Consider the following 24889-nt stretch of genomic DNA (forward strand, 5'->3'; position numbering starts at 1 on the left):
GAATGCAACAGTGCAACTTGTGAAGACTACACAGATACCCAAGCCAATCTAATTGCATAATTCAACTCATACGAGAATTTGGGATTCTCAAGTCATCTCATCATTATATTGCCCCTCAACTTTCTGATGATACAATTGGGGTACATGAAAGGTTGTCACACAGAGGAGGGCCGGGATCTCTTTTCGATCATCTCAGTGTGCAAGCCATGGAATAATGGACTGAAGTTGCAGGAAGCCAGATTTCGACTGAACATCAGGAAAAACTTCCTAACTGTTAGAGCCATAGGACAATGGAACCAATTACCTAGAGATGTAGTGCTGATTTGGATTCCTGAATTGAGCGGGGGGGTTGGACTTGATGGCCTTATAGGCCCGTTCCAACTCTACTGTTCTATGATTCTAACACCTGTACCTCAGTGGTTAAGATCATACGTCGCATGCAGAATGTCCCAGCATTGTTGAAGGGTTTCTGTCAAACTCTGCAAGTGGGTGTACATAATTCTAAGCTCAACTGATTCAGTATGAACCAGTTTCCTATGTCCCTAACACGCAGATAGTATGCAACTGGGCCAAAGAGCATTGGCCTAATTTGAGAGATCCAGATCAAGACACAAGAAAGATTAAAAAGAAAACTGAATAGCCAACTTCAATATGTTCAATAAGAGCCACTTGACAACAGAAAAAATGGGACAATCAACAGGCTACCATTATCATTCTGATAATTTTAAGAAACTTAAATTTTCTCCAGTACTTAAACAAGAACAGGGTGGAAGCCACAGAACAATTCTTCTCCCAAATTCTACAGATGCCTGCAGATCTCAAGCTTCAACCTGAGTCTTATTTTATGATGAATCTGATTATTCAAAGACACAGATTCAAACAAATTATGGTAACCCTAAAGCAAGAAGTTGACAGCAGAAACATCTCTCCCAACATCAAAATACACAGAAGTAATTACTGTACTTTAATAACTATGAAAGAGAAAGCACTTATCCTATTCCTCAGGAAAACAGTAGGACATTAATCACAAAAGCCTGGAGCATAACTAATGCATATTTCTGTAACTGTTTATTTTGTGGTATTCTAGAAACCACACTGGGATCACTATAAGCGATGAAGGGCAGTCTACAAACTTAGACAATGAAATAATGAATAAAAAAGAGAAGTTTCGCCCTTGCTCTAAATGCTAGTTCAAGCTTGCAAATAGCTAGTTGCTAACCGGCCTACAAAATATTGAAATATTGCCTTCACAAGATCAGGCAAAAAAAATTTTGTAAGTAGAAAGACCAAGTTTAGTTATGTTACCCCCTCTCCTTTCAGGGCTCAATTGATGTAACCTAAACATATGGGTGTAGGTGGGCTCCTAAAACCTTTTATGAAGCTGTTTCCAAGGGTGTGATAACAACCGCATTAACGGTCACTCTGTTCAGAAAATTATTAGGTTTTTATTCCCTCAATAAAAGCTATTCTGACTTATAACTTGCTACGCTATTTGCCTTTAACCACATGCACGTTAGAGTCATGGTGCATCTGTTGTCACTTAAGCTTTGCCTTGAGGTTGCTCCCTCTTCTAAGGGTGACACAGTCAACACACATATGCATGCATGAGCCCCTCCACCTCTTTCCCTCCCCAAAACCACCAGCGCCCCACCAACTCGTGCACAGAATACTGTTTAGCACATTGAAGCAATTCAAGAGCTAGACCTGGAGGGTCATCAGTAAAGGGGAGATACAGCCTTAGAGAGAGGCTACGGCCAGAACAGGATGCTGGACTAGATGGGCCACTGGCTCGATCTAGCAGGTTCTTCAGATGTTCTTATGATGCAAATTGCCAGTTCATCCGCTTTACCAGACTCCCCATAGAAGACACCATCAACCAGTGGACTTACCTTTGGCTCAGCCCCCTTTCCAAAGTGGGCTTGGCTCCCTGCTGGCTCGCTCTCCCACGGCAGTTTTCCTTTTCCGGCACTTAAGACCCTGCGGAGGCACATCCCTTGGTCAGCAAAGGGTGCCAGTGAGCTGGCAGGCTCTCCAGAGTAGCTGTGGGCACTCTGGATACGGTTGCCTTCCAGAAGCCAGTCCGTGTCAGCGCCATGGGGCAAGTGGAAGCCGCTCCCATGAGAGGAAGAGGAGGGCAGGGGCACTGCGTACTCCACAAACCACTGGTCAGTTAGCTTGGGAAGGGTCTTCCTGGCCAGGCGGGCCTGGACGGCGCCCATCACACCCTCGCCGTTGTCCTGGAGCTCCACGGCATCGACGGCCTTGAAGATGAGGCTGGCGCGGGCAGACCCTAGGGCCGAGGCCAGGACGGCGAAGGCTTCCAGGGCGGCGTGGCGGACGCGGCGCTTGCTGTCGGCCAGGGCGGGAGCCAGGGCGGCCACCAGTCTGGGCAGGTCGAAGTCCTCGCTGGGGAAGGTGAGGAGGGCGGCGACGCAGATGGACAGGACCACCTCGCGGACGCGGGAGTTGCGGTGCTGCAGGTGCTCTGGGCGCAGGAGCTGGTCCAACACGGGCTGGGGCCCCGCGGCGCGCATCAGCCCCAGGAAGAGCTGGTGGTACTCCTGCCGGATGGCCAGCTTGGCGTCGCCCAGCACCTTGGCCGCCGCCGCCACCAGCGGCTCCAGACGGGCGCGGCTGCCCACGGCGGGGCCCAGGCGGGCGGCCACCAGGCGCAGCCCCTCCAGCGCGCCCAGCGCGACCTTGAAGTTGGAGTCGTCCAGCAGCGCCCGCAGCAGGCTCAGCAGGCCCAGCAGGCTCGCCGCCGGCAGCGCCGCCAGGGCCCCCTGCGGGGCCTCGCCCAGCACCCGCTTCAGCTGCTCCATGGCGCCCACCCGGCCCCGGTAGTCCTGCTGGTCCAGCAGCCGCGCGTGGAGCTCGCACGGGACCAGCCCGAAGCGCAGTGCGGCGGCAGGAGGCGGCGACGTCGCCGAGGAGGAAGCAGGCCCGGGCGCGGAGAGGGGGGCGGCACCGAGGGCCTTGCGCCGCCGCCGCGGGTGCTTCGCCTCACAGCCGCCATGGCCACCCTCCTCTTCCTCCTCCTCGTCTTGCTGCTGCTGCTCCTCCCCTCTGGCCATGCCCCCCGCGGGGGCCTCGCCCGGCTCTCCCGCCAGCCCGCCCCGAGGCTGAAGTTGCCGCCGCCGCCGCCAGGCCCCTCGCAGGGGAGCATCGCCGTCTCCAGGGAAACGCGTCACTCGCCGCCGCCTCTTCTTCCTCTTCCTCCCGACGGTCGCCTCAGACAGCGACAGCGCCGCACTGCGCCTGCGCGAGGGGCACGCTCGTAAGACGTGTAGCAACAGCAAACCCCTTGCGTAGGGAAGGAGGAGGAGCAACAGCAACAGGACGCCAAGCAGAGGCGGAGGGATGGTCACGTGCGCCACGTGGCGCGGTGCGCGCTGGGATGCGTAGTCCTCTCAGGAAAAGGGGTGGGCCGAAGTGAGACGTTCACTTCAGACAGATGTTATCATGCGCGTTAGTTTCGGAATAAGCCTGCGTTGTTCTTGTTTTGCTTTTTTTAAAAGCCCAAGGGCCTTCTTCCCTGAGGCGTGAAGCTGTCCGGGGCAGGGGGAGGAGGACGCCGGCGGCGGAAGTGACGTTGGCCAGCCGCCGCTTCTTCCCCTCCCCCTTCCTCCTCCTTCTCCTCCACCGGTCTTGTTGTTGTTGTGCGTGAGAGGAGCCGCGGAGGCTCCTGCCCGCCCGCCAGGACCCGGCCGCAGACTTGTGACTCAGGTGAGACCCCCGCGATGGTCCGTCTTTCGGGGGTCGTCGGGGAGCCCCGCCGAGGAGGGAGGTAGCAGCCTGGATTTGGGGGTTCGCGACTGTCATTATGAGTAATAATCGCAATTATACGAGGAGGAGAAGTGAAGTGGGGGGTCATTCTCCTCCCCCTCCCCTTTGCCTCGTCCTCCGTCCTGAGGTGCCTGTTGTTGTTGTTAAGTATTGTTATTTATTACTTTTCTGGAGAGCCAGTGTGGTCTAGTGGTTAGAGCGTTAGACTATCTCCACACAGCCATGAAGCTCCCTGGGTGACCTTGGGCCCGTCGCTGCCTCTCAGCCTCAGAGGGAGGCAGTGGTGAACCCCCTCTGAATACCGCTTACCATGACAACCCTCTTCGTAGGGTCGCCATAATGCAGTCCGTTTCCATTTCATTACTTTTATGTCCCGCCCCTCCTCTCAGGAAGAGCTCATGGTGGGGAACAAGGGATAAAACACTGAAAACATCTTAAAAAAAAAAAAATTTAAAGTATCTTAAAGAGCAATTCCAAACAGAGGCAGGCACCCAGAGGAGGCACTTCTGCCTCTGACCTCTCCGTGTCTAGAGTGTCATGATCAGAATAAAGACGTGGGGTGCGTGGAGTCTCCTCGCCCCCTTCTTTTTCTCTCTTCAACCTTTCGGAGGTCGAGGCTCTTCTCCGCCCTGGCCTGCCTACCTCGCATCTTCTCACCCAGTCTCAAGGCACCTGCCCCGTTGTGCTTCTCTCATGGGCACGGAACTTCAGCCTTTAGAAATGCTGCTGCTGTCAGGTAGCCTGTTGTTCTCCATCCTCAAAACAGTGGGGGGGGGGGAGAGACGACAACCAGCTGCAGGCTGAGATCTTCCCGGTTTCCTGGTGTTCCTGTCATGCCCCTGATAGAGGGAAAAGGTGAGCATTGCAGCTACCATGAGAATATAGGAAGAGGCTATGGAGGTTGCCGTCCACTTGCTTCAGGGCTGCTGAAGGCAGTTCACCTCGAAATACCAGTTGCCTGATCCAGCAGGCTTTTTTTATATGCACTATTAGCCTTGAGACCAGCAATGGGAGGATGGGGAGTGTTGCAATTTAGACCAGAGACTACCTATTGCCAATTCTCAATGTTTCAGATGGGGGGGGTTGGGGGGGCGGGAGAGTTATGATGACTGTATCTTGCACAGGCTGGTGGTCAGTCTTGGCTCTTTGTGGTAGGAGACCTGATTTTCTCTCTTGCTCACTAAAGATTTGGAGCTCAATGACCACATGCTTTGCATGCGAAATATCTCAGGTTCAGTCCCCAGCATCTTCAGGTAAGGCTGAGAGTCACCGGAGATAATATTTCCTTATTTATTTATAAGATTTCTTAACTACCCTTCACCATGAGGTCCCAGGGCAGGTTACAACAATAGATTATACAGCTATGTATAAAATCATTACAACTGTAAAACCTTTCTAAACAAACAGGACAGGACAGCATGCTGAGCTAGATGGACCGGTGGTCGTAGTTGGTATAAGGCAGGCTCCTGTGAGTGCTGCAAACCGAATTATTTTGAAAAGCCTTGTCGGAAGAATTGGTGCTGGAAGGTGTCAGAGGACTTGTCTGCTTAAAGCTTGGCCATTCAAGCCGGATACAGAGGAAAACAAGGAACAAGTGCCCCAAGGGCCATGAAGCCCAGCCAGCCAGCCAGCTCCCATAGAAGCCAAGCAAGCCTAGCAGCATAAGAGGAAATGTGGGCATGCACTCTCAGCACCCACACAAGGCTGACATCCAGTTACACTTAAATTATCTCTTTGCATACAGTGGCTTGTAACGCTTTCAGCTGCATTATGCCCAGGGGAGCCTGCTGGAGCCTGTGTGGAGCCCTGGAGAGCTGCTCCAGTCAGTGTAGACAATACTGAACTAGATGGACCAAGGGCTTCACTTTCGGTTAAGGCACCTTCTCATGTTCTTGCAAAAGAAACTAGATAGAATCTCAGAAGCTAGTCTGGGGTAGGGAATCGCCAGCATGTCACCCGCTGCTGAAAGAATTGCACTGGCTGCCTATTGCCTACTGGGCCACATTCAAGGTTCTGGTTGTGGTGTACAAAGCCCTACACAGCTTGGGACCAGGATACCTGAAAGACCGTCTTATCCCTTATATACCCAGCAGATCACTGCGCTCTGCAGGTGAGGGCCTCCTGCAGATACCATCTTATCAGGAGGTTCGTTCTGCACAACATAGGAAAGGGACCTTTAGTGTGGCAGCACCTACCCTGTGGAATTCCCTCCCCTTGAATATTAGACAGGCGCCATCTCTGCTATCTTTTCAGTGCCACCTGAAGACCTTCCTCTTTCAACAAGCCTTTTAAGTGGAGACGTATCCTACTCTGCGTCTGTGTTGGAATTGCTTTTTAATATGTTTTTTTAACCCTTTTTTAAAGATATTTTTAAAGCTTTTTTAAAAAATGTTTTTAAAGTTGTTTTGTTTTGGTGTTTTTTAAGGTCTGTTTTTATGATGTTTTGATGTGTTTTTAGCACTTTTGTTTGCCGCCCTGGGCTCCTGCTGGGAGGAAGGGCGGGATATCAATCAATCAATAAAAGTCCAGCACAAACACCACAGAGAGAGGCAATTCACCAGCCAGGGTTTCTCGCCAAGCTGAGGAGTCTGCATGCAGCGGGATTGCAGAAATCAAGCCCAGAGAGGGAAGAAAGCTCAGAGCTGGCTTTATTTTCAGGCTACATTTCTCTGTTATCCTACTTCTCTGTCATATTTTAGCTTTCAAGCCCCTTCAGGCAGGGAGCCCTCTTGTTCTCTGTAAAGCACCAATGCACATGGATGGCAGAGTGCAAGTAATATAGAGTGATTGTAATAATAATTCAGATTTGGCGATCATCTGTTTAAATCCAGTTGTAAGGTTATTGAGAAGAGTTCTGGTCGCCTCATCTCAAAAAGGATATTCTAGAGTTGGAAAAGGTTCAGAAGAGGGCAACCAGAATGATCAAGGGGATGGAGCGACTCCCTTACAAGGAAAGGTTGCAGCATTTGGGGCTTTTTAGTTTAGAGAAAAGGCGGGTCAGAGGAGACATGATAGAAGTGTATAAAATTATGCATGGCATTGAGAAAGTGGATAGAGAAAAGTTCTTCTCCCTCTCTCATAATAATAGAACTCGTGGACATTCAAAGAAGCTGAATGTTGGAAGATTCAGGACAGACAAAAGGACGTACTTCTTTACTCAGTGCATAGTTAAACTATGGAATTTGCTCCCACAAGATGCAGTAATGGCCACCAGCTTGGTTGGCTTTAAAAGAAGATTAGACAAATTCATGGAGGACAGGGCTATCAATGGCTACTAGCCGTGATGGCTGTGCTCTGCCACCCTAGTCAGAGGCAGCATGCTTCTGAAAACCAGTTGCCGGAAGCCTCAGGAGGGGAGAGTGTTCTTGCACTCGGGTCCTGCTTGCAGGCTTCCCCCAGGCACCTGGTTGGCCACTGTGAGAACAGGATGCTGGACTAGATGGGCCACTGGCCTGATCCAGCAGGCTGTTCTTATGTTCTTAAGAGCAACCAAAATAAATGTTATAATGCAAAGGTGGCATTTGAACCTAGAGGCCAAGAGAATGGATAGATATCTGTTCGGTGCTTGGCTGAGACTACCTGGAAGACCCCACAAAGCCCTTCTGAACCCTCTGAAAAGTGGACTATACGTGCTGTATAAATTAAAACTGTGTCTGCATTTTACAGTGGTCCATCCAAAGTACAGGGTATGATCCAGGTTTGGCCATGCATGATGCCTTGAGGTTTAAGTTCTGCTGCTTAACGTTTTCCAGTTTTTTTCTTCCATTTTTCGCAGATGGACCAGTCGTCCCCAACCTACATGATTGCCAACTTAACTCCATTGCATTCAGAACAACTCCTGCAGGGCCTGAACCTCCTCCGGCAGCACCATGAGCTCTGCGATATCATCCTTAGTGTTGGAGATGTCAAGATCCACGCCCACAAAGTGGTGCTTGCCAGCATTAGCCCATATTTCAAAGCCATGTTCAGTGGCAACCTCTCGGAGAAGGAGAACTCAGAGGTAGAATTCCAGTGCATTGCTGAGGCAGCCTTACAGGCCATAGTGGAATATGCCTACACGGGGACTGTGTTCATATCACAGGACACGGTGGAGTCTCTCCTGCCTGCTGCCAACCTCCTGCAAATCAAGCTAGTGCTGAAGGAATGTTGCACTTTCTTGGAAAGCCAGCTGGATCCTGGAAACTGCATTGGGATCTCTCGCTTTGCCGAGACTTATGGCTGCCATGACCTCTACTTGGCTGCAAACAAATATATTTGCCAGAACTTTGAAGAGGTTTGTCAGACAGAAGAGTTTTTTGAACTTACTCATTCTGAGCTGGATGAGATTGTGTCCAACGACTGCTTGAAGGTGGTGACTGAGGAGACTGTCTTCTATGCGTTGGAGTCTTGGGTCAAGTATGACGTGCAGGAACGGCAGAAATACCTGGCACAGCTCCTGCACTGTGTGCGACTACCCCTGCTGAGTGTCAAGTTCCTCACAAGGCTCTATGAAGCCAACCATCTCATCCGGGATGACCACACCTGTAAGCACCTGTTGAATGAGGCCCTGAAGTACCATTTCATGCCGGAACACAGGCTTTCTTATCAGACGGTGCTAACGACACGCCCACGTTGTCCTCCTAAAGTGATCTGTGCTGTGGGAGGGAAAGCTGGACTCTTTGCTTGCTTGGAAAGGTGAGGAACAGCAAGAGCCAGAAAAGGGCTGGGTTAAGCAGTCTTGTTTTCCTGCCTCAGATGTGGGGAGCCTTTAGCCCTCTGGAGGTTTTTGAATGACAACTCCCATCATCCCTGGCCGTTGGCCCTGCTTGCTAGTGCTGATGGGCTTTGTAGTTCCGCCACACCTGCAGGGTGGTGGTGGTAAAGGTTCCCCACTCTTGTCCTAACTCTTCTGTTTCTAAATCAAGGCAGCAAGCAATAGTTTCTGCTTCCCATAGTTGAGCAAAACAGCTTGGTTGGCAGCCTTCAGAGGCCTTTTCTTCCCTGGGTCTTATAGAGCATGAAAAAGTATGACAGGGAAAGGCCTGGGGTGGAACAGCTTTAAGAGAGCAGTTAATTGATTGTTTATAATATGCAATGCCTTTTTAAAATTGTCTTTATTCTGTCCTTCATGCACTCTGGCAGCAACCCTGTAAGTATGCCTACGTAGGAATTAGGCCAAATGCCTGTGTAGCGCAGCATCCTGTTTTCTAGGAAGCCCTCAGGCAGAACATGAGGATAGTAGCCCTCTCCTGCTTATTTTTTTCCCAGCAAATGGTATTGAAAGTCATGGTGCTTCTGATCTTGGGGGTAGCAAAGAACCATCATAACTAGCCACCATTGACAGGCTTATCTTCCATGAATTCTAATCAGCTTTCTAAGTTGGCAGCTATCACTGCATCCTCTGGTAGCAAACACCATGGTTTTATGATGTGCTGTAAGTAAACTTAATTCGTTTTGTCTGTCCTGAATCTCTCAACGTTCAGCTTTATTGAATGGCGCTAAATTCTAGCATTATGAGATGAGAGAGGGAGGAAAACGCCTCTCTCCACTTCCTTCACCTATGTATAATTCTTAGCACCTCTGTCATGTCTCCCCTACTTACTTTCTTTCTAAGCTAAAAAAAAACCCCAAATGTTGTAACCTTTTGTCCGGCTGTTGGGTTTCTTTCTTTTGTTAAGGTTCAGCGACGTGAACTGTATTCAGTATTTCAATGTGGCCACACCTTAAATTTGTATAAAGGCATGGCAATATTGGCAGTTTTTCCTTTTGATCTCTTTCCTAATTATATCTAGCATGAGATTCATCTTTTTTAAAGCTACTGTACACTGGGCCGACACTTTCATTGAGCTACCCATTACAACCCCAAGATATCTTTCTTGATCAGTCACTACCTCAGCGTGTTTGTGAAGTTTGGAAGGTGGGAGATTGCCCCAATACGCGTAACTGTATACTTTGTTTTATTGCCTGTTCATCTAGTTTGGAGAGATCCTTTTGGTTCTTTGCCATTTTTGTTTTTACCATACCATAATTCCATGTCTTCAGCAAACTTGACCACTTCACTTCTCACTACTAAAAATAGGTTGTTTATGAACAAGTTAAAAAGCCCCAGTCCACATAAGATCTTTCTAAGAACCATCAACTTACTGCTGTCCATTGTGAGAGCTGTGCATTTATTGCTACTCTGTGCTTCCTGTTCTTTAACCAAGTATACTGATCCATACAAGGACCTGTCCTCTTATCCCATGACTGCTAAATTATCTCAGAATTCTTTGGTGAGGGAAAGCTTTTTGGGAAGTCCAGCGTCTACGGGATTACGAGTATCCATGCTTATTAACCCTGGATGATATCCAGGATTAGCCTTACTAAAAGTATACCCATTGAAATCAGTGTTTTTAAATAACTTAAGTCTGTTCAGTGGGTCTAACTTGAGTGTGACTTAATTGGCTATCGCCCACTCCCATTGAACTCTAAAAGATTAGTGAGATAGGACTTTTGTTTGTAGATGCTGTATTGATTATTCTTTCAGCAAGACATGTGGTTTGAAGTGTCTACCAATTTACCTGGAACAGATTTAAGCTAACTAGTTGGTAATTACTTGGACACCCCCCACACCTTTTTTAAAATTGATGTTACGTTGGCTATTTTTCATGTCCTCCATACTGAGACTGATCTTGAGGTTACATAGTTTTGTAAGAATATCAGCATTTTTACATTTTGAGTTTTTTAAGAACTTTTGGGTGGATGTCATATAGACTTTGTCAATAAAGTTTAGAAGTTCATCTCTTGTTACCACTATTTGTCTCCATTCTTCAGATTCCCTTCCTGAAGAACTCCATGTAGGCTCAGGGATCCTGCTTGCAGGCTTCCCTTGGGCATCTGGCTGGCCACTGTGTAAGCAGGATGCTGGACTAGGTGGGCCACAGGCCTGATCCAGCAGGCTGTTTAGACGTTCTTATGATTTGCCCTGCACATTTCATTATGAAAACTCACAAAAATAATTAATTCAGCTTTTCTGCAATCTCTTTCTCTAGCTTTGACTCCTCAATCAACAGGCCAACTGACTGCTTCAGTCCTCTCTTCTGAGAATGGGGATGCAAACTATGGAGCAGCTGGCTTAGGCTGAAGATGAGGTGTACTGTTAGTGTGGTGTTCAACACACTGGTTCTGTTGGTGCAAGGACTTTTGCCTGCATAATGGAATTCCCTCTCCCACCCCTGAGATCTGTTCTGGGGTTTTCCCAACCCTTCAGAGCAGACTTGGGGAGAGGGGAAACTTCTCTTTCATCAGTGGGAATCTTTGCGCCAATGGAACAAATATGTTGCATATTTCCCTTAGCTTCCTGATTGCTTGGGAGAAACAAACCATGAATACGGATTTGGGCATAACCCTAAGCCAACTCGCCTGTGATTTTCTCCATGATCAGTTGAGGAGTGAAGCAGTCGTGCTCAGGCATAGCAGCTCCTGCATAAGTTAATTTGCTTAACTATAGTTGGTGGCTTTGAGGCCAGAGAGACTGTGGCAGAGGTGAGGTCTGAAGCGAGCTGCATGTGCCACTTCCATTCCACCAGAGCGCACTAGCAGTCCACCTTTGAAACTGAAAAGAGAATTTCCGTACTGTCCCTTAGAGCCATCAGGGCAGCAACACAGCACTGTGCTGCAGTGGGGTATCCTGGCATTTCTTCTTCTGAGCTCAGTTCTTCCCCCCCCCTCAAAAAAACCCACCAATTGGTAGAGTTTATGATTGTCCTTGGAATGCCCTTCTGCATGATGGCTTTTTGCATAGTGATCAGTTTGGGGTTTGCCCCCTGACCTTTTCTCCCCCTGCTTCTTCCCCAGTGTTGAGATGTACTTCCCTCAGAATGACTCCTGGATAGGCCTGGCACCTCTGAGCGTCCCTCGCTACGAATTTGGAATATGCGTCCTCGATCAGAAGATCTATGTGATAGGAGGGATTGCAACCCACGTGTGTCAGGGCATCAATTACCGGAAACATGAAAGCTCTGTGGAATGCTGGGACCCAGACACAAACACTTGGGCATCCCTGGAGAGTATGAATGAGAGCCGGAGCACCCTGGGGGTAGCGGTTCTGTCACGAGAAGTCTATGCCTTGGGGGGCTACGATGGACAGTCCTACCTGCAGTCAGTGGAGAAGTACATTCCAAAGGCTAAGGAGTGGCAGCCTGTAGCTCCAATGCATAAAACCAGGAGCTGCTTTGCTTCAGCTGTCCTAGATGGAATGATCTATGCCATTGGTGGCTATGGTCCAGCTCATATGAACAGGTGAGTACAATGGGGCCATTGAGGGTTAGAAGAGACCTCTCTCTCTCTGTTGACATATGCAAGAGTTCTGGCAAACAACCCGTGGTTACTCCCAGTGAGCCTCATTAGCTTGCTGTGGAAGAGTTGTCTGAGGAATTCTTCATTATCTGCAGCCAAAACCTATAGTAAAATTCTATTTATGTGTTTTCCTTCATTGCAAATCTAGAAAAAGAGAGAGAAATTGAACATAATGAAGCTTTAAATTGGGTTGAGGCTAAAAACTAGAAGCCCAGACCTGTGCCTGTGCTCACTGGCTCTGAACCCTTTACAGGGCAAAAGAACACCCATCTTGATCCCATGAGGTGCTGCCCTTTCTGTTATGGCAGGATGTACCTAAGCAGTGCCCCCCTTTCACTTCACAGTTGTATCGGTCTTTTACATGCAGTTAGTTTCATGCCAAGGATATCGTACTAGGTGGGCCTTCTTTAGACTTGTTTCCTTGATCAGTGTTTTCCTCTGAATGCAGAGCTTTTCTCACCATCTCGAGGCCAACAACTCCTGCACTGTCAGATAATGCCAAGGGGCCATTGTAACTGCACTCATGAGGGTTTCTCAACATGCAGGGGATCCCTCATGAACATGGCTTCAATGGCCTTTTGAGATATTAAATCATTACAAAGTGTTGTCATTAAACCCTGTTGTTGTTTGTCTGCTTCTGCAGCGTGGAATGTTACGATCCCAGCAAAGACTCCTGGGAGACAGTAGCTCCAATGGCTGACAAAAGAATAAACTTTGGCGTCGGGGTTATGCTGGGCTTTATTTTCGTAGTCGGAGGGCACAATGGTGTTTCCCATTTGTCCAGCATTGAGCGATACGACCCTCACCAAAACCAATGGACTGTTTGTCGGCCAATGAAGGAACCCCGAACAGGTAGGAAGAATCCCAAGAGTTGCTTCTGGTTGGCTTAAATGTTGCTGTCTTTTTATTGGGTGGGGAAGGAATTCACAGGAACTAAGTTAAACATCACTGAGTCCTCCTTTGCAGGCTTCATGAAAGGCTACTCTTTGCCTCAGAGCTCTCCACACACTTTTTATTTGCAGGAATAAGTTTTTCATTTGTTCTGTGCAAGCAGGAATAGCGTTTAGTGAAGTTGTGTAAAATGGGCTGCCTTCAAGTCGATCACGACTTATGGCTATCCTACGAATAGGGATTTCATGGTAAGCGGTATTCAGAGGGGGTTTCCCATTGCCTCCCTCTGAGGCTAGTCCTCCCCAGCTGGCTAGGGCCTGCTCAGCTTGCCACAGCTGCACAAGCCAGCCCCTTCCTTGTCCGCAATTGCCAGCTGGGGGGCAACTGGGCTCCTTGGGACTCTGCAGCTTGCCCACGGCTGCACAGGTGGCAGGGCACGTAACCCCCGAGCCACTCACTGTGAGGTGATCTTTAGCTGGCCTTTGACACCCAGGAGACACGAGCTGGGATTTAGTCCTCGCGGTGGTAGAAGAACCCTGGCGAAAAGGGTAGAGTGGGACCTATGTGAGCAACCTTCAAGTGGCCAACACTTCAAGGGCAGAAATGCTGTCCTGCTTCCCCTTCTAAACTGAATCAACCCAAGTGGGCCCCCATGGCTTCCTGTTGCCCAGGTCAAGAGACCAGTGGAAGTTTCTGCTTTTCCCCAGAACACATCTGTGATGTCATGACTTGGACAAGGGACACGGCTGCCCCTGCCTTCAGCTGGGAGTTCTGAGCTGTACAGGCCCTCGTCTAGATGCTCAAGAGGCCTGGCTTCCCCCCCCCCCCAGGTGCTTCCTCTGCCTGTCATGCACACCTCTAGGAGAGCCGTTGGCTAATTCTATAGACTTACTACACTGTGGCTTTTTATTGGCATCGTTCTGCTCTAAAGTGTGGTTGAACTCAGTGGGGCTTAGAGCATGCAGATGATCAGGCTGCAGGCTCCTCAAGTGGTCTGTGTTTTTAAAATGTTCTCTCTCTCTCTCTCTCTCTCTCTCTCTCTCTCTCTCTCTCTCTCTCATTATTTGACTATTTATTAGTGATAAATAAATAATTTAAGGAAAAAATGTTGAATGTTTGGATTACCATCTCAGAGAGATGATAATCCAAGCATTCAATATTTTTTCTTAAATTATTTATTTATCACAAAAACTACAAAGAACAAACATATTAAACAAAAAAATACAAACATTATACACAGGTGAATAACAACCTGTTACCAAACCGATAATTTTTTACTGGGGGAAAGGGTAGGATATAAATCTAATAAATAAACAAAAACACATACCTTGTTAGTGTTTCATCACACAGACTGCTATCCTGATCAAAACTCACACGCTTTTTAAAATAATCTTTCACAGTTTCTACAGATAATATGAATTCATTATCACAATATTTCCAACGGTTTCTGGCTCTACCTGTTGCTTTATTTTGTTAGCCCAATACATAGCAAAAGGTGCCCATTTCTCAATAAAGTAATTATCCCTCTGGCATCCTTCTCTCACTCTAACTGTATTGGTTAGTTTCAGCAATGAGACATTTTCCCAAAGTGTTACAATCCAATTATCCAATGCTGGAGGGTTTATCTTCTTCCATTGCTAAGTAATTGTAAGTTGTGCCACTGCCAAAAGGGTAAGTTACTATTTCCCTGTCATCTTTCAGTACATGATCTCTTATATAACCTAGGAGTACAATTAAGGGATTTGCTGGTAAGTTATAACCTGCCATGTTTTCTATCTCAGTACCGCTGCCCAGAAAGGTCTTATTTTTGGACATGATCAAAATACATGCAGGATATCTGCATGTACAGTTCTACTTCACCAACATGTACTTAGTTGTTGAGTATATTTGGTTAACCTAGCTGGTTTAAGGTACCACCTAAAAAGAAGTTTATAAAAAATTTCTTTTAAGGTGACACTAATTGTTTTGGGACATTTTTCCACAGCCATTTCCAAACACTCAAAGATATATCATGCCCCACATTCCTTTCTCACTTAATCTGATAATTACACAGTTCTGCATTTAAATTCATAATTATCCTACATAGTTTACTTAGTAGTTTAGATAGTACATGTTTTGCTAATAATTTCTCAAATTTTGTTTTTTCTGTAACTGAACCATATTTAATATACTGTTTGTAATATTTCTAAATTGAAGATATTGCAAATATGAGGGACATAATTTAAATATCCCATGGTCCATTAATCTGCCTTTGCAATTAGGTGACACTTTGCCACAAATAGAAATTTCCTAAAATAGATACATCCTAAACTACCCCATTGCTGTGTACTCCTGTGCATGGGAACAATTCTGGACTCACTTTCCTTTTCTGTTTATTTCAGATGGTAAACAAGATTTTTAAACATAAATTTAGTTTAATCATGTCTTTATCACATCTTTTCTGATGCCATATTGTATTTTTCAGCTCAATAGTCATATCATGTTGCTCAAGGACCAATGACTCATCAATTTGATATCAAAACTTTATATGCATGAGCATGGCTGCTTCAAAATATTTCTGAATGCATGGGAACGCCAGTCCACCACTTGTCAAAAAGCTCTAAATAATGTCTTCTCAGATACTCTAGGTTTCTTCTTACCTCACACAAAGTTAATTAATAATTTTTGCCGTTTACTAATATATTTAATGGTACTTGTAATAGGATGTTTAGAAAGAAAAACAAAATTTTTGGCAATTCACTGTTGACATCTTTCCCATCCGCAAGACTGTTAAATGTGTCAGGCCCTTTAAGTCTTTTGTAACCTCTTGCATGAGTTTATGATAGTTATACTCTGCTAATTCTTCTAAACTAGAGGTTATCCACACTCCAAGATATCTGATGGGAGTATCTGCAAGGTACACCATGTTATTCAGGACTGAGACATTTTCCCAAAGTTTTACAGTCCAATTATATGATGTTGGAGGGTTTTTACCTTCTGTGTTTCTGTCTAGATCCTAACCATTCTATTTTTTTCAGATTGAGTTTATACCCAGACACCTTACTGAACTGTCCTAATAATAATAATAAATGTTCTCCCTGGAGAACAGCCCATCAGATGGGAAACAGCACCACTTAGTGTCAGCAGGCAGGAATCGTATGTTTTTTGAGGAAGTAGCAATCCTCGTGGGCCAGGCGTTCCTATGATTTTCAACGGCTTCGCAGGAAACTTAGCATTGTTCCAGCTTAGCAGGCAACAAGTGGGGCTATGGGGATGCAGACTACATTACAAGGTCTTCCACCTGTGGATCTGTTTGTCTTGATTCACAACACTCACCTTTCCCCGCTTCTTCACTAGCTATCTCAAGATGGAAGCAGAGGTGGTTAACAGTTTCTGGCAGTCTACTCTATGCGTGGCCTTCTTTACTCCTGGTGGGACAGCCTGACTTCCCATCTTGTGGGAAACTGGCTCCTGAGTCTGTCCAACATGTATTCAAGGAGGTTGCCAACGAGGCCAGGACTTCTGTCCCAGGCAACCTCTGGAGTCTGGTATTTTCAGCAATGGCAGTCAGATCATTGGGGGGTTTCTGGCCTCGGGCTACTCGGATAGGCTTCTGTTGGCAATTGCTGCTCAGGCATTTCCTTCATTAAAGGATTCAGAGTTTTCTGCCAACTCTCTTCTTTTTATGTCAAACCTCCATATGTAGGCAGTGCACTCTCACTTCTAGCAGCCTCATCAGTGCAACTGCTTATTCTTTCAATAGGGACTTGGCTGTTTCCAGTGCTTGTGGGTTCTTAGCAAAGTACTCTGATATTTGTCAGTTTCCATGTCCCTAGTTAGGGATGTGAGGTCTTGACTGTTGATTGCAAAGGGTTGGCTCTTATACAGTTACTCCAGCCTTCTAGGCAGGTACCTTATGGATTTCTGTTCAGTATTCAACATAACTGTCAGGTCTCCTGTTCACCTTTCCACCAATATCTCTACTGTCACGGGTGCTGGGAAGACGCGGTACGAACACTGTAGTGCTGTTACCACCCCATTCTGGCCAAGTCATCATGTTTGTTGGAAATAAGTATCTTGGCAATTACTTCACCATGGTATCTTCCAGTGCATCTAGCCATTCTGTTTCAAGGCCCCCTTCAGCATCCTAGCCTGGCTTGGCTGAATGTCCCAGGAGCCAGTGAACCATCCAGACCTGGTTTGGCTGAGGTTGACAGCCTGGCAATTAAGTGATGATATCTGAAGAAGGCTGGTCTCTCATGGCATGTGACTGACACCATCTCAATGTGATTGGCACCATCTTAGTATGTTGGGGTTCTCCAAGTACTACATGGCAGTCACCTCTGCAATAAGATTTTTGGAATTAAATGCCCTCTCTGTTGCCAAACATCTTCGCTTGTTCTATGCTTGCTGACGCTAGATGGCGCTGTTTCCCATCTGATGGTCTGTTTTCCAGGAGAAATAATGTTCAGCTAAGGCCAACGGCCCCTTCTCCAAATGAATTTTCAGGATTTGCCAAATAAATGGCAATGTCATAGGCTTATAAACTCAGTCTGTAGCTCAGCTTGAACTCAGTTTTGCCTACGTTAACACCATTTAGCGTTATATATCCTAATTACTACTGCCTCTTCCTCATCTTTGTTTTCTTGTCCTTTCTTCCTATTGTATAATAATAAATTAGTTTCCAAGGATTTGATCTTAAATTCATTAACTGCTTAGCACAATATACTCCAAAATGAACAATTTACTGAATGTTTAGGTTTCACTCCAGATATGCATGGTTCCTTTTTACCTTAGAAAAACTTATGCGTGGCTTTGTCTTAAATATCATTCTGTAGTTAAACACTTGAATCTCCTAAGGTAATCTTGTAAGCAGTAGAGATTTATAGTTTAACCTCATGTACAAGTAATCATTGACTAATAACCCTTGTTAATCACAATGCAGTTTATCAATCAAACAAATGAGGGGAATAACTCATTCATGGAAATATATGTATGCTATTGAGATGTTATTACTCAACAACACAATTATATACTTATATCCCAGGCGATGGTCTGAAGGCATTTGAAGCCACCACCTTGCTGAAGCTAAGCAGGTCTGGGTCTGGCCAGTGCCTGGATGGGAGACCACCTGGGAATGCGTGCCACCTTGGGTTTCTATGATGAAAGAAAGGTGGGGGTATAAATGTAAGAAATAATAAATACACTTGTATGATAAACTGGAGTCCATTCAATCTTAAATCGCATACGTATAAGGATGGTGATGCTAATTATATTTTGTGTTTGTCTTTTCCTTTCTTCTCACCTCCCCCCCCCCATAGGAGTTGGTGCAGCTGTAATTGACACCTACCTTTATGTAGTTGGCGGACACTCCGGGTCATCCTACCTGAACACTGTACAGAAATATGACCCCATATCAGACAGCTGGATGGACACAGCTGGTATGATGTACTGCCGATGCAATTTTGGCTTGACTGCACTTTGAAGAGGGAGCACTTGAGGACACAGCCAGCACAGGAGATTGCCAGACTGAGCAGACCAGGAGGTGCATTTCCGGAGTTGGGAGAAAGGGAGGAAAGCGTAATAGAAATGCAGACAGGTTAACCCCAATTGAGAATTGTTCCTGGTTATTTTTGAGCACAAAGAACTGAAGAAAAAGATGGAATCATGTTTCTAAAAGGGTTGCGTATTGTCACTGACATGAAATAATTCATCTCAATATAAGAAGTACTATTGTTGCCTGAGGTAGGTGTAGTAATTCCCCAACTCATTGAGCCTCTTCCTCCTCCGACTGACATAGTTAACCTTGGTGAAGACTGTCTGGTTGGCAGGTGTCTGGCTCCACCTTTGCAGTAAGAGAAGACTATGATTGCTTCACAATTTTTTGTGAACAGTTAACTAAAGGGCTGCCTCTCCCCCTCCCCCCGTGACTCAAGGTTTGTAAATAATCGATGCTGTAGCCTGTTCACCTGCACTTAACTATCCACTCCCTGTTTTTTTTAAACTTGCTTGAGGGGAGGTGGGGGTTATAAGAATGGGTGGCTATTTTAAGTTGACAAGTTTCATGTCTTTTTAGTCTATACTCTTTGGACTTGCCTACACATCTAAGAAATAACTCTTCTTGCCCTTGTGCTTATCTAAATGGAAAGATCCATAGCTCACAAGCCTGACACAAAGATAACACTTTAGGCAGCAAACCTTTCCACGCCTTTTGGTTTTTTTAATGATGTATCAGCTTTGCAGCATGTGTGTAAAAATACTTCAGAAAGATACAAGTGTCCTCCCCGCCTTTACACTCCAATCTGTATTAATTGTCCCATGTTTGACTGTAAGGAATGCACAACCAAGTTTTCAGAGTGTTCGGATTGTCACATGGTGCTATGAAGATATTTTTTTTGCAAAGCTTTTAACAATCTAAGGCTGTCGTCCTTGGCACACTTGCAAGGAAGTATAGTCCCATTGAAACCAGAGGGACTAACTTCCAAGTAAACATGCAAAGGATTGCACTGCGCAGATGGTTTGGCTGAAAGAACAGTGATCTGCCTTGTCTGGAGTGGTCTGAAGGCTTTTGTTTTGAATGCTGCCAATTTAAACTGGTGGATTCTTCTCCTCTTGGCGTTTTCCTTCTGCTTTATTCATCTGTGCCTGTGAAACATGTCAAACCTTGTAACATACTAGCATTTCTTTAGATTACTTTATTTGGAGAAATCTAACTCAAACAGATTCTTAATTAATTGAAAGTATATTCTTCCTTATAGACAGTTTTTGCCTTTTCCCTTAAATGCTGCCTAATTGTGTGTTTTGCTTTGTTTTTTTGAAATCTGGCTACATAGAGTCATTCAGTACATTTTTTTCAAATGCTGCTGTTCAGCCACCCTTCATTTCAGGAAGACTGGCCCAGGATTATTCAATTGCACTCCAGTAGGATAGCTCCTCTAACAAATAATAATCTGAAGAGATTGTCCTGAAACTTAGTTTTTTGTTCTGAGGAAGTGAAGCAAGACTCTCTGTGTATTAATTCGTGTTTTCATATAGGTGACTGTGAAACTATTTCTTAAGCTTCCTTTTTTGTGTGTTTATTATTTATTTATTTATTTGTTATTTGATTTATATCCTGCCCTTCCTCCCAGCAGGAGCCCAGGGCAGCAAGCAGGAGCTTGCCAACATATGTTTGCCAACATATATTTCTGCTTCATACAAGCAGCTGTACTTTGATTTGCCAGTTTGGTCTCCCACTTTTTTTACTTTCAAAATTATTTTCCTCTTCTCTTTTTAACACAAGCCCCCCCCCCCCAAGTTATCCATATTCACAAACATGCAATAATAGGGTGCGTGGTTTGTTTGTGTTAAGCCTTTTACTTCTGAACTGGTTCCAAGTTCTAGTAGTTTGCGTGGCAGCTGGTACTGCAGCACATGATGCTCCCTTTCTTCTTCTTCCAGGAGCTCATGTTCAGTCTAAAACTAGGAGAGCACTTTCTTCAGCCACTTTAAAAAGAAAAAGTTGCATTATATTTCTCCCTGCACTTGCACGTACCATGAATTCCTCAAGCTCTTTTTAAGATATTCAAGAAGTACAGCAAAGTTTTCAAGCAACTAACTGGCAGAACAAGCACTTTCTGCGTAGTGGCTTGTTAATTCTTGTTCCGCAGCAATAATAGCATAATGCAGCAATTGCAGTGACCTTTGACATGTGGAATTGCACACTTGGGGAAATTCCCATTCATTTTCATGAGGCTTGCTTGGGAGATGTTCCCCATGGATTGTGTGAAGAAAACTTTAAGCAATTTATAGTTGGCAGTCAAAGCTGTTTTGGTTCCCCTGTGTTCATGACCTACTTAATTTCTGCTCAAGAAAATGCCCGGCGAAATGGTTTACATGTGTTGGCACTCTCTCTGAGATGCCTTTGAACTTAGAAGCAGATTGATGAACAGAAGCCTTGGCCATGGGGTACATCCTGAGGCCAGGCACACAAGAGAAATGGCCAAAGCCTTTAAATCGTGAGGGACGGGGAAAGGGTATGGCATGACCACTGAAACTAGAGGCCTTGAGGAGCTCATGGTTGTCTGCCATGTCATTGTGCCTCCTGCAAAGCGTGACCTGCCAGGTTGTTATCATAAGCAGAGCTGACAATTTCTCATGACACTTGAGGACACCTAAGCCAAGGATGTATATTTGACGATAATAGGTGAATCCTGGCTGTGGCGAGGCTTGGTCATTCCTAAGCTGGCCTGTTGGGAGGTGGCATATAGCACCCGGTAAAGGGTTCAGCTAATCTTAATGTGGCAGCTTCTCTGTCAAGGGCCTCTGGGCTCTTTTGGTTGGGCAGCCTGCAGAATTGTTAGTTTATTGGAATAAGCCCTGTAGTTGTTCATGAAGATAGTTTGTTAAAATGATGCAGAACACTTGCATTAAAATCAGTATGTTAAGGAGCAAATAACTATTTCAGTGAAGACTGGATTGATTCCTTGCAGAGTACCGTAATTCATGAGTGCAGTAGATGCAAGTACAGGGAATAGCATATTCCAGTAAGTTTGCCAGACTCGTTTCTGTTTGGGAGCTTAGATTTCATGTTCCCCATTCACCTAAGTGCTCAGGTATAGGCAAGTTGGACGGCCAATGTTTCACTCTTGTAGGCTGCAATAAGCTTATTTTAGTTCAGCAGTGGTTTTGTCATGCAGAGGCCTTTACTTCTCGTTGTACAGAATTATTCAAATTACTACTTTTTAACATTTATGGAAAAGCACCTTAACGCTTAACTAGCTGCTTGTTCTTGGACGTTTCTCTTGTTTTGAAAAGTAATGGTTGAACAGGCAGCTTGGTATGTAACTTCGGGAAGGTAGAATTATACATACGTACCATCCCAAACTATTTGGGAAAGCATCCCTAGATCTGGGAAAGTATATGTCCATTGTCAGCCTCTCGTATTCCAGGATTAAAATTGGGATGGAATCCAATATAGTGCTAAGGCAGTTGTTCCATAAGTGCAAGGATCTCTGCTTGTGCAACATATAATGTTCTCCCTCTCTCCATCCCCCTACATGTCCCCTAAATCTGTACTAGAGATTCCCCCAACCCTCTGCAACAGATGTGGGGAGGGTGTGGAGCACATATGGAGGGAGGGGAATCCCATTGCGCAAGCAGGAAATCTTGTTCTGATGGAGCACTTCAGTAAAATGCTGCCCTGATGATCCATTTCCCATTAAAATGTTACACTCCTGCTAAATGGAAACCTTGGTGGTGAAAGAAGCAGGCACTTTGCCCATGCTTAAAAGTGCACTTCTCTCTCATCAGGAAATATAAAGCTGAGTAAGTTTAATGATGGGCAGCAACTTCTGCTTCTTGGTGCCCCAAGACCCTTTGACTTTTGGCTCCAGAAAGGCTCTGAGGCACAATGCTGGCAAGTGCTTCAGTTCCAATAGTGGCATTGTTGCCTTGCTTGCTTCTTCCCCACCTTCCACAGATAGCAAAGTTCACTGTTGCTTTGTGACTCCTTCCATTGTGTGTGAGAATATGAAAACACTTCACGCTTGCCTTAAATCCCTCTCAATTCATTGACTGAAGAACTGAGTGACGATTCCTCTCTTTGCCTTACCCTGCTGTGCTGTCACCTGTCTGGCCCAAAGCAAACCCAGCTTTTCAACAGGATTCTGACCCCTCATGCACTGTACTTTTCAAGGGGATTCTGGCCTGCACAGAGCTGTTTTTCTCTGTGGCTTTTATCAGGCAGCTAGGATCGCTTCCTACCAGCAGGTGCCATGCCCTCCCACCCTGTTTACAAAGGTGGCATTTGAGCTGAGTGGGAAACTGCTGCGTAACTCCCTTGGGTTTGTGTATGTGTTTGCTAGCTGTAATAATGTTCTGTTTATCATTGTAACAGTATTTCATTTGATTGTGCAATGTTTACTAAATAAATCTGTGAAAGCAAGTAGTTCAGGTGTATTCCTCTAGACACACACACAGAGTTTGGACCTTTTTTGTTTGTAAGTTTGTGAAACTTGTCCTAAGTTGGTTCTGTTCTCCCTCATTAATTAGCAATCCAATTCTAAACACACTACAGAGTGAGCCCTGGTGAACAGTGGGACCCAACTGTGAGTAAATGTGCCTAGGATTGTACGATGAGCTGCATTTCCTGAAGAAAGGATTGTTTGTTCTTGATCCTGTGAAGTAGTCTCTAGTCTAGAGAGACAACTTCCCCAGCCTGATACCCTCTGGGAGTTTTGGACTGCAACTCGCATTACCCACAACCAACAAGCTGATGCTAGCTTGGAGTCCAAAACATCCAGGCAACACCAGGTTTTAGAGGGGGAAAGTAGCTTTAGACTAAGTGAGGGGCTTGCCCAAGCGTACGTGGCTGAGGGCTGCTTCACAAGTGAAAATGGGGCCAAAGAGTCAATGTAGTCCATCATCCTCTTGGCCACAGTGTCCACCACCATGACCAAAAACCAGTGGCCTTCCCCTTGCTTGCCCCAACCTAGCAACTGGTATTGGCAAGCACCCATGCAGCTATTATGATTAATATTCATGGAGCATGGATCTGTAACTGGCATTTTGTCCAAGTCACTTTTTAAAGCTGTCTAAGATAGTAGCTGTCACATCTTGTGGCAATTAATCCAATAAATGAATTATGTGTTGTCTATCCTAAAGCCACTACTAATCGGGTTCTTTGGATGACCATGAGTTCTGTTATGAGAACATTTTTCCCCATCTGCTTTTTCTCCACACGATGCATACTTCTATAAACCTCTGGTACATCCTCTCTCCACCCACAATGGCAAGAGGAAGTTAAAAGCCTTTTTCTGTACCTTTTCCAGCTCTATTGTATCATTTCTGGGATGTGTCTGCTTGAGAGAGTTGTTTGAGTAAATGTGTTTACAGGGCAGGCAGTCTTGTGTTCAAGTCCTTTGCATCACATTTGCCTTCCGTAGCTGGTGCACGCTTTGGTCAATGTTTTCATTAATCTATCTGCCGTGACTTCAGGATGTTTTATTGGTTTGTCACTACCCATTCAGATCCCTTAAGAATATATGGGAGGGTAGGGGGGATTTTTCCCCTTCTTTTTTTGCCCCAGTGTGCATTCCTGCATTTGCCATTTTGTCACCAAATCTCCAAATGTGGAGAGATCCTTTTGTAATTCTTGGCAGTGTGCTTGTGTCGTTCAACAATTTGGCTATTTCCCTGCCCTCCCATAACTCCAATGAACAAGTTAAATAGCACCAGTCCCAATATCAACAGATCCTTTGGATTTCACTCCTTTCTTTTCTTCACTGTGGTGAACTGTACCAATTTTTCCTTCCACCCCCAGTTTATTATTCTATATAATAATTAATTAATCAATCAACCTTAGGATTAATCATTAATTAGGCACTAGCACCATCAACATCTTGTTTTCATCTCTCCCTACAACAGCCCTGCAAATCAGGCCAGGGTGCAAAGACAAAGACTTGCCCAAAAGCCACACAGCAAGTTTCAAAGCCAAATAAAGAATGAAAAAGATTATGATATTTGACACAGAAAGGAGAGTCCAAGGCAAGAGACTAAGAGGGCTACCCTTCTAGACATTACTTGAGACAGATGCTGCCCTGGTGGGTTGTGTGGTAACTATTCAGCCTGGCACTGAAAGAACCAGTGGTATACTGTATCACTTGCAACTATCTCCCACGGAGTGTGTTTCTTTTAGTGGATTGATTGGGTGGTGCAGACTCTTACATGGCAGCTTCTGCTGTGTTTTCACAGTTCCTAGAATCAAAGTTAAAAACAGAAAACTTAAAAACAAGAGAAACTTGATTGTCCATTAAAGCAAGGAAGAAATCCATTGGACTTCTGCTCATATATTTCCTGTATTTAAGTAACTGGAATAATTAGACCATCAATCGTAACTTAAATCCAAAGAATCTTTCTGATAAGTGTATTTCCAGGA

General features: G+C 45.5%; 2 protein-coding genes across 4 annotated transcripts in view; one reads left to right on the forward strand and one right to left on the reverse strand.

Annotated features, from left to right (window-relative positions):
- TOGARAM1 (TOG array regulator of axonemal microtubules 1) overlaps window positions 1–3534 on the reverse strand; it is a 41810-nt gene extending 38276 nt beyond the window's left edge. For 2 of the 3 annotated variants that reach the window (XR_009760803.1, XM_061612648.1), the window contains exon 1: window positions 1890–3534. Coding sequence is in view for 2 of the 3 variants with exons in the window: in XM_061612648.1 (XP_061468632.1) it covers window positions 1890–3074 (1185 nt within the window). In the remaining variant the exon portion in view is untranslated. The remainder of the gene's footprint in view (window positions 1–1889) is intronic. The other variant, XM_061612647.1, reaches the window with a different exon arrangement.
- On the forward strand, window positions 2898–22892 carry KLHL28 (kelch like family member 28). Its single transcript, XM_061612650.1, has 5 exons — window positions 2898–3726; window positions 7562–8460; window positions 11602–12045; window positions 12746–12954; window positions 18294–22892. Exons 2-5 carry the CDS (start codon window positions 7562–7564, stop codon window positions 18455–18457), a joined length of 1716 nt encoding a protein of 571 aa, XP_061468634.1. The 5' UTR covers window positions 2898–3726; the 3' UTR covers window positions 18458–22892.
- Window positions 22893–24889: the final 1997 nt, after the last annotated feature.

The sequence above is a fragment of the Rhineura floridana genome, chromosome 2 (genome assembly GCF_030035675.1).
Source record: "Rhineura floridana isolate rRhiFlo1 chromosome 2, rRhiFlo1.hap2, whole genome shotgun sequence".
NCBI classification, from domain to species: Eukaryota; Metazoa; Chordata; class Lepidosauria; order Squamata; family Rhineuridae; genus Rhineura; species Rhineura floridana.

Excerpts from the sequence above, each read along its gene's own strand:
- KLHL28 (XM_061612650.1), top strand. The coding sequence starts at position 7,562 with ATGGACCAGTCGTCCCCAACCTACATGATTGCCAACTTAACTCCATTG. Across the intron at positions 12,046-12,745 it reads GGTCCAGCTCATATGAACAG|CGTGGAATGTTACGATCCCA; the intron begins GTGAGTACAATG and ends CTGCTTCTGCAG. Across the intron at positions 12,955-18,293 it reads AATGAAGGAACCCCGAACAG|GAGTTGGTGCAGCTGTAATT; the intron begins GTAGGAAGAATC and ends CCCCCCCCATAG.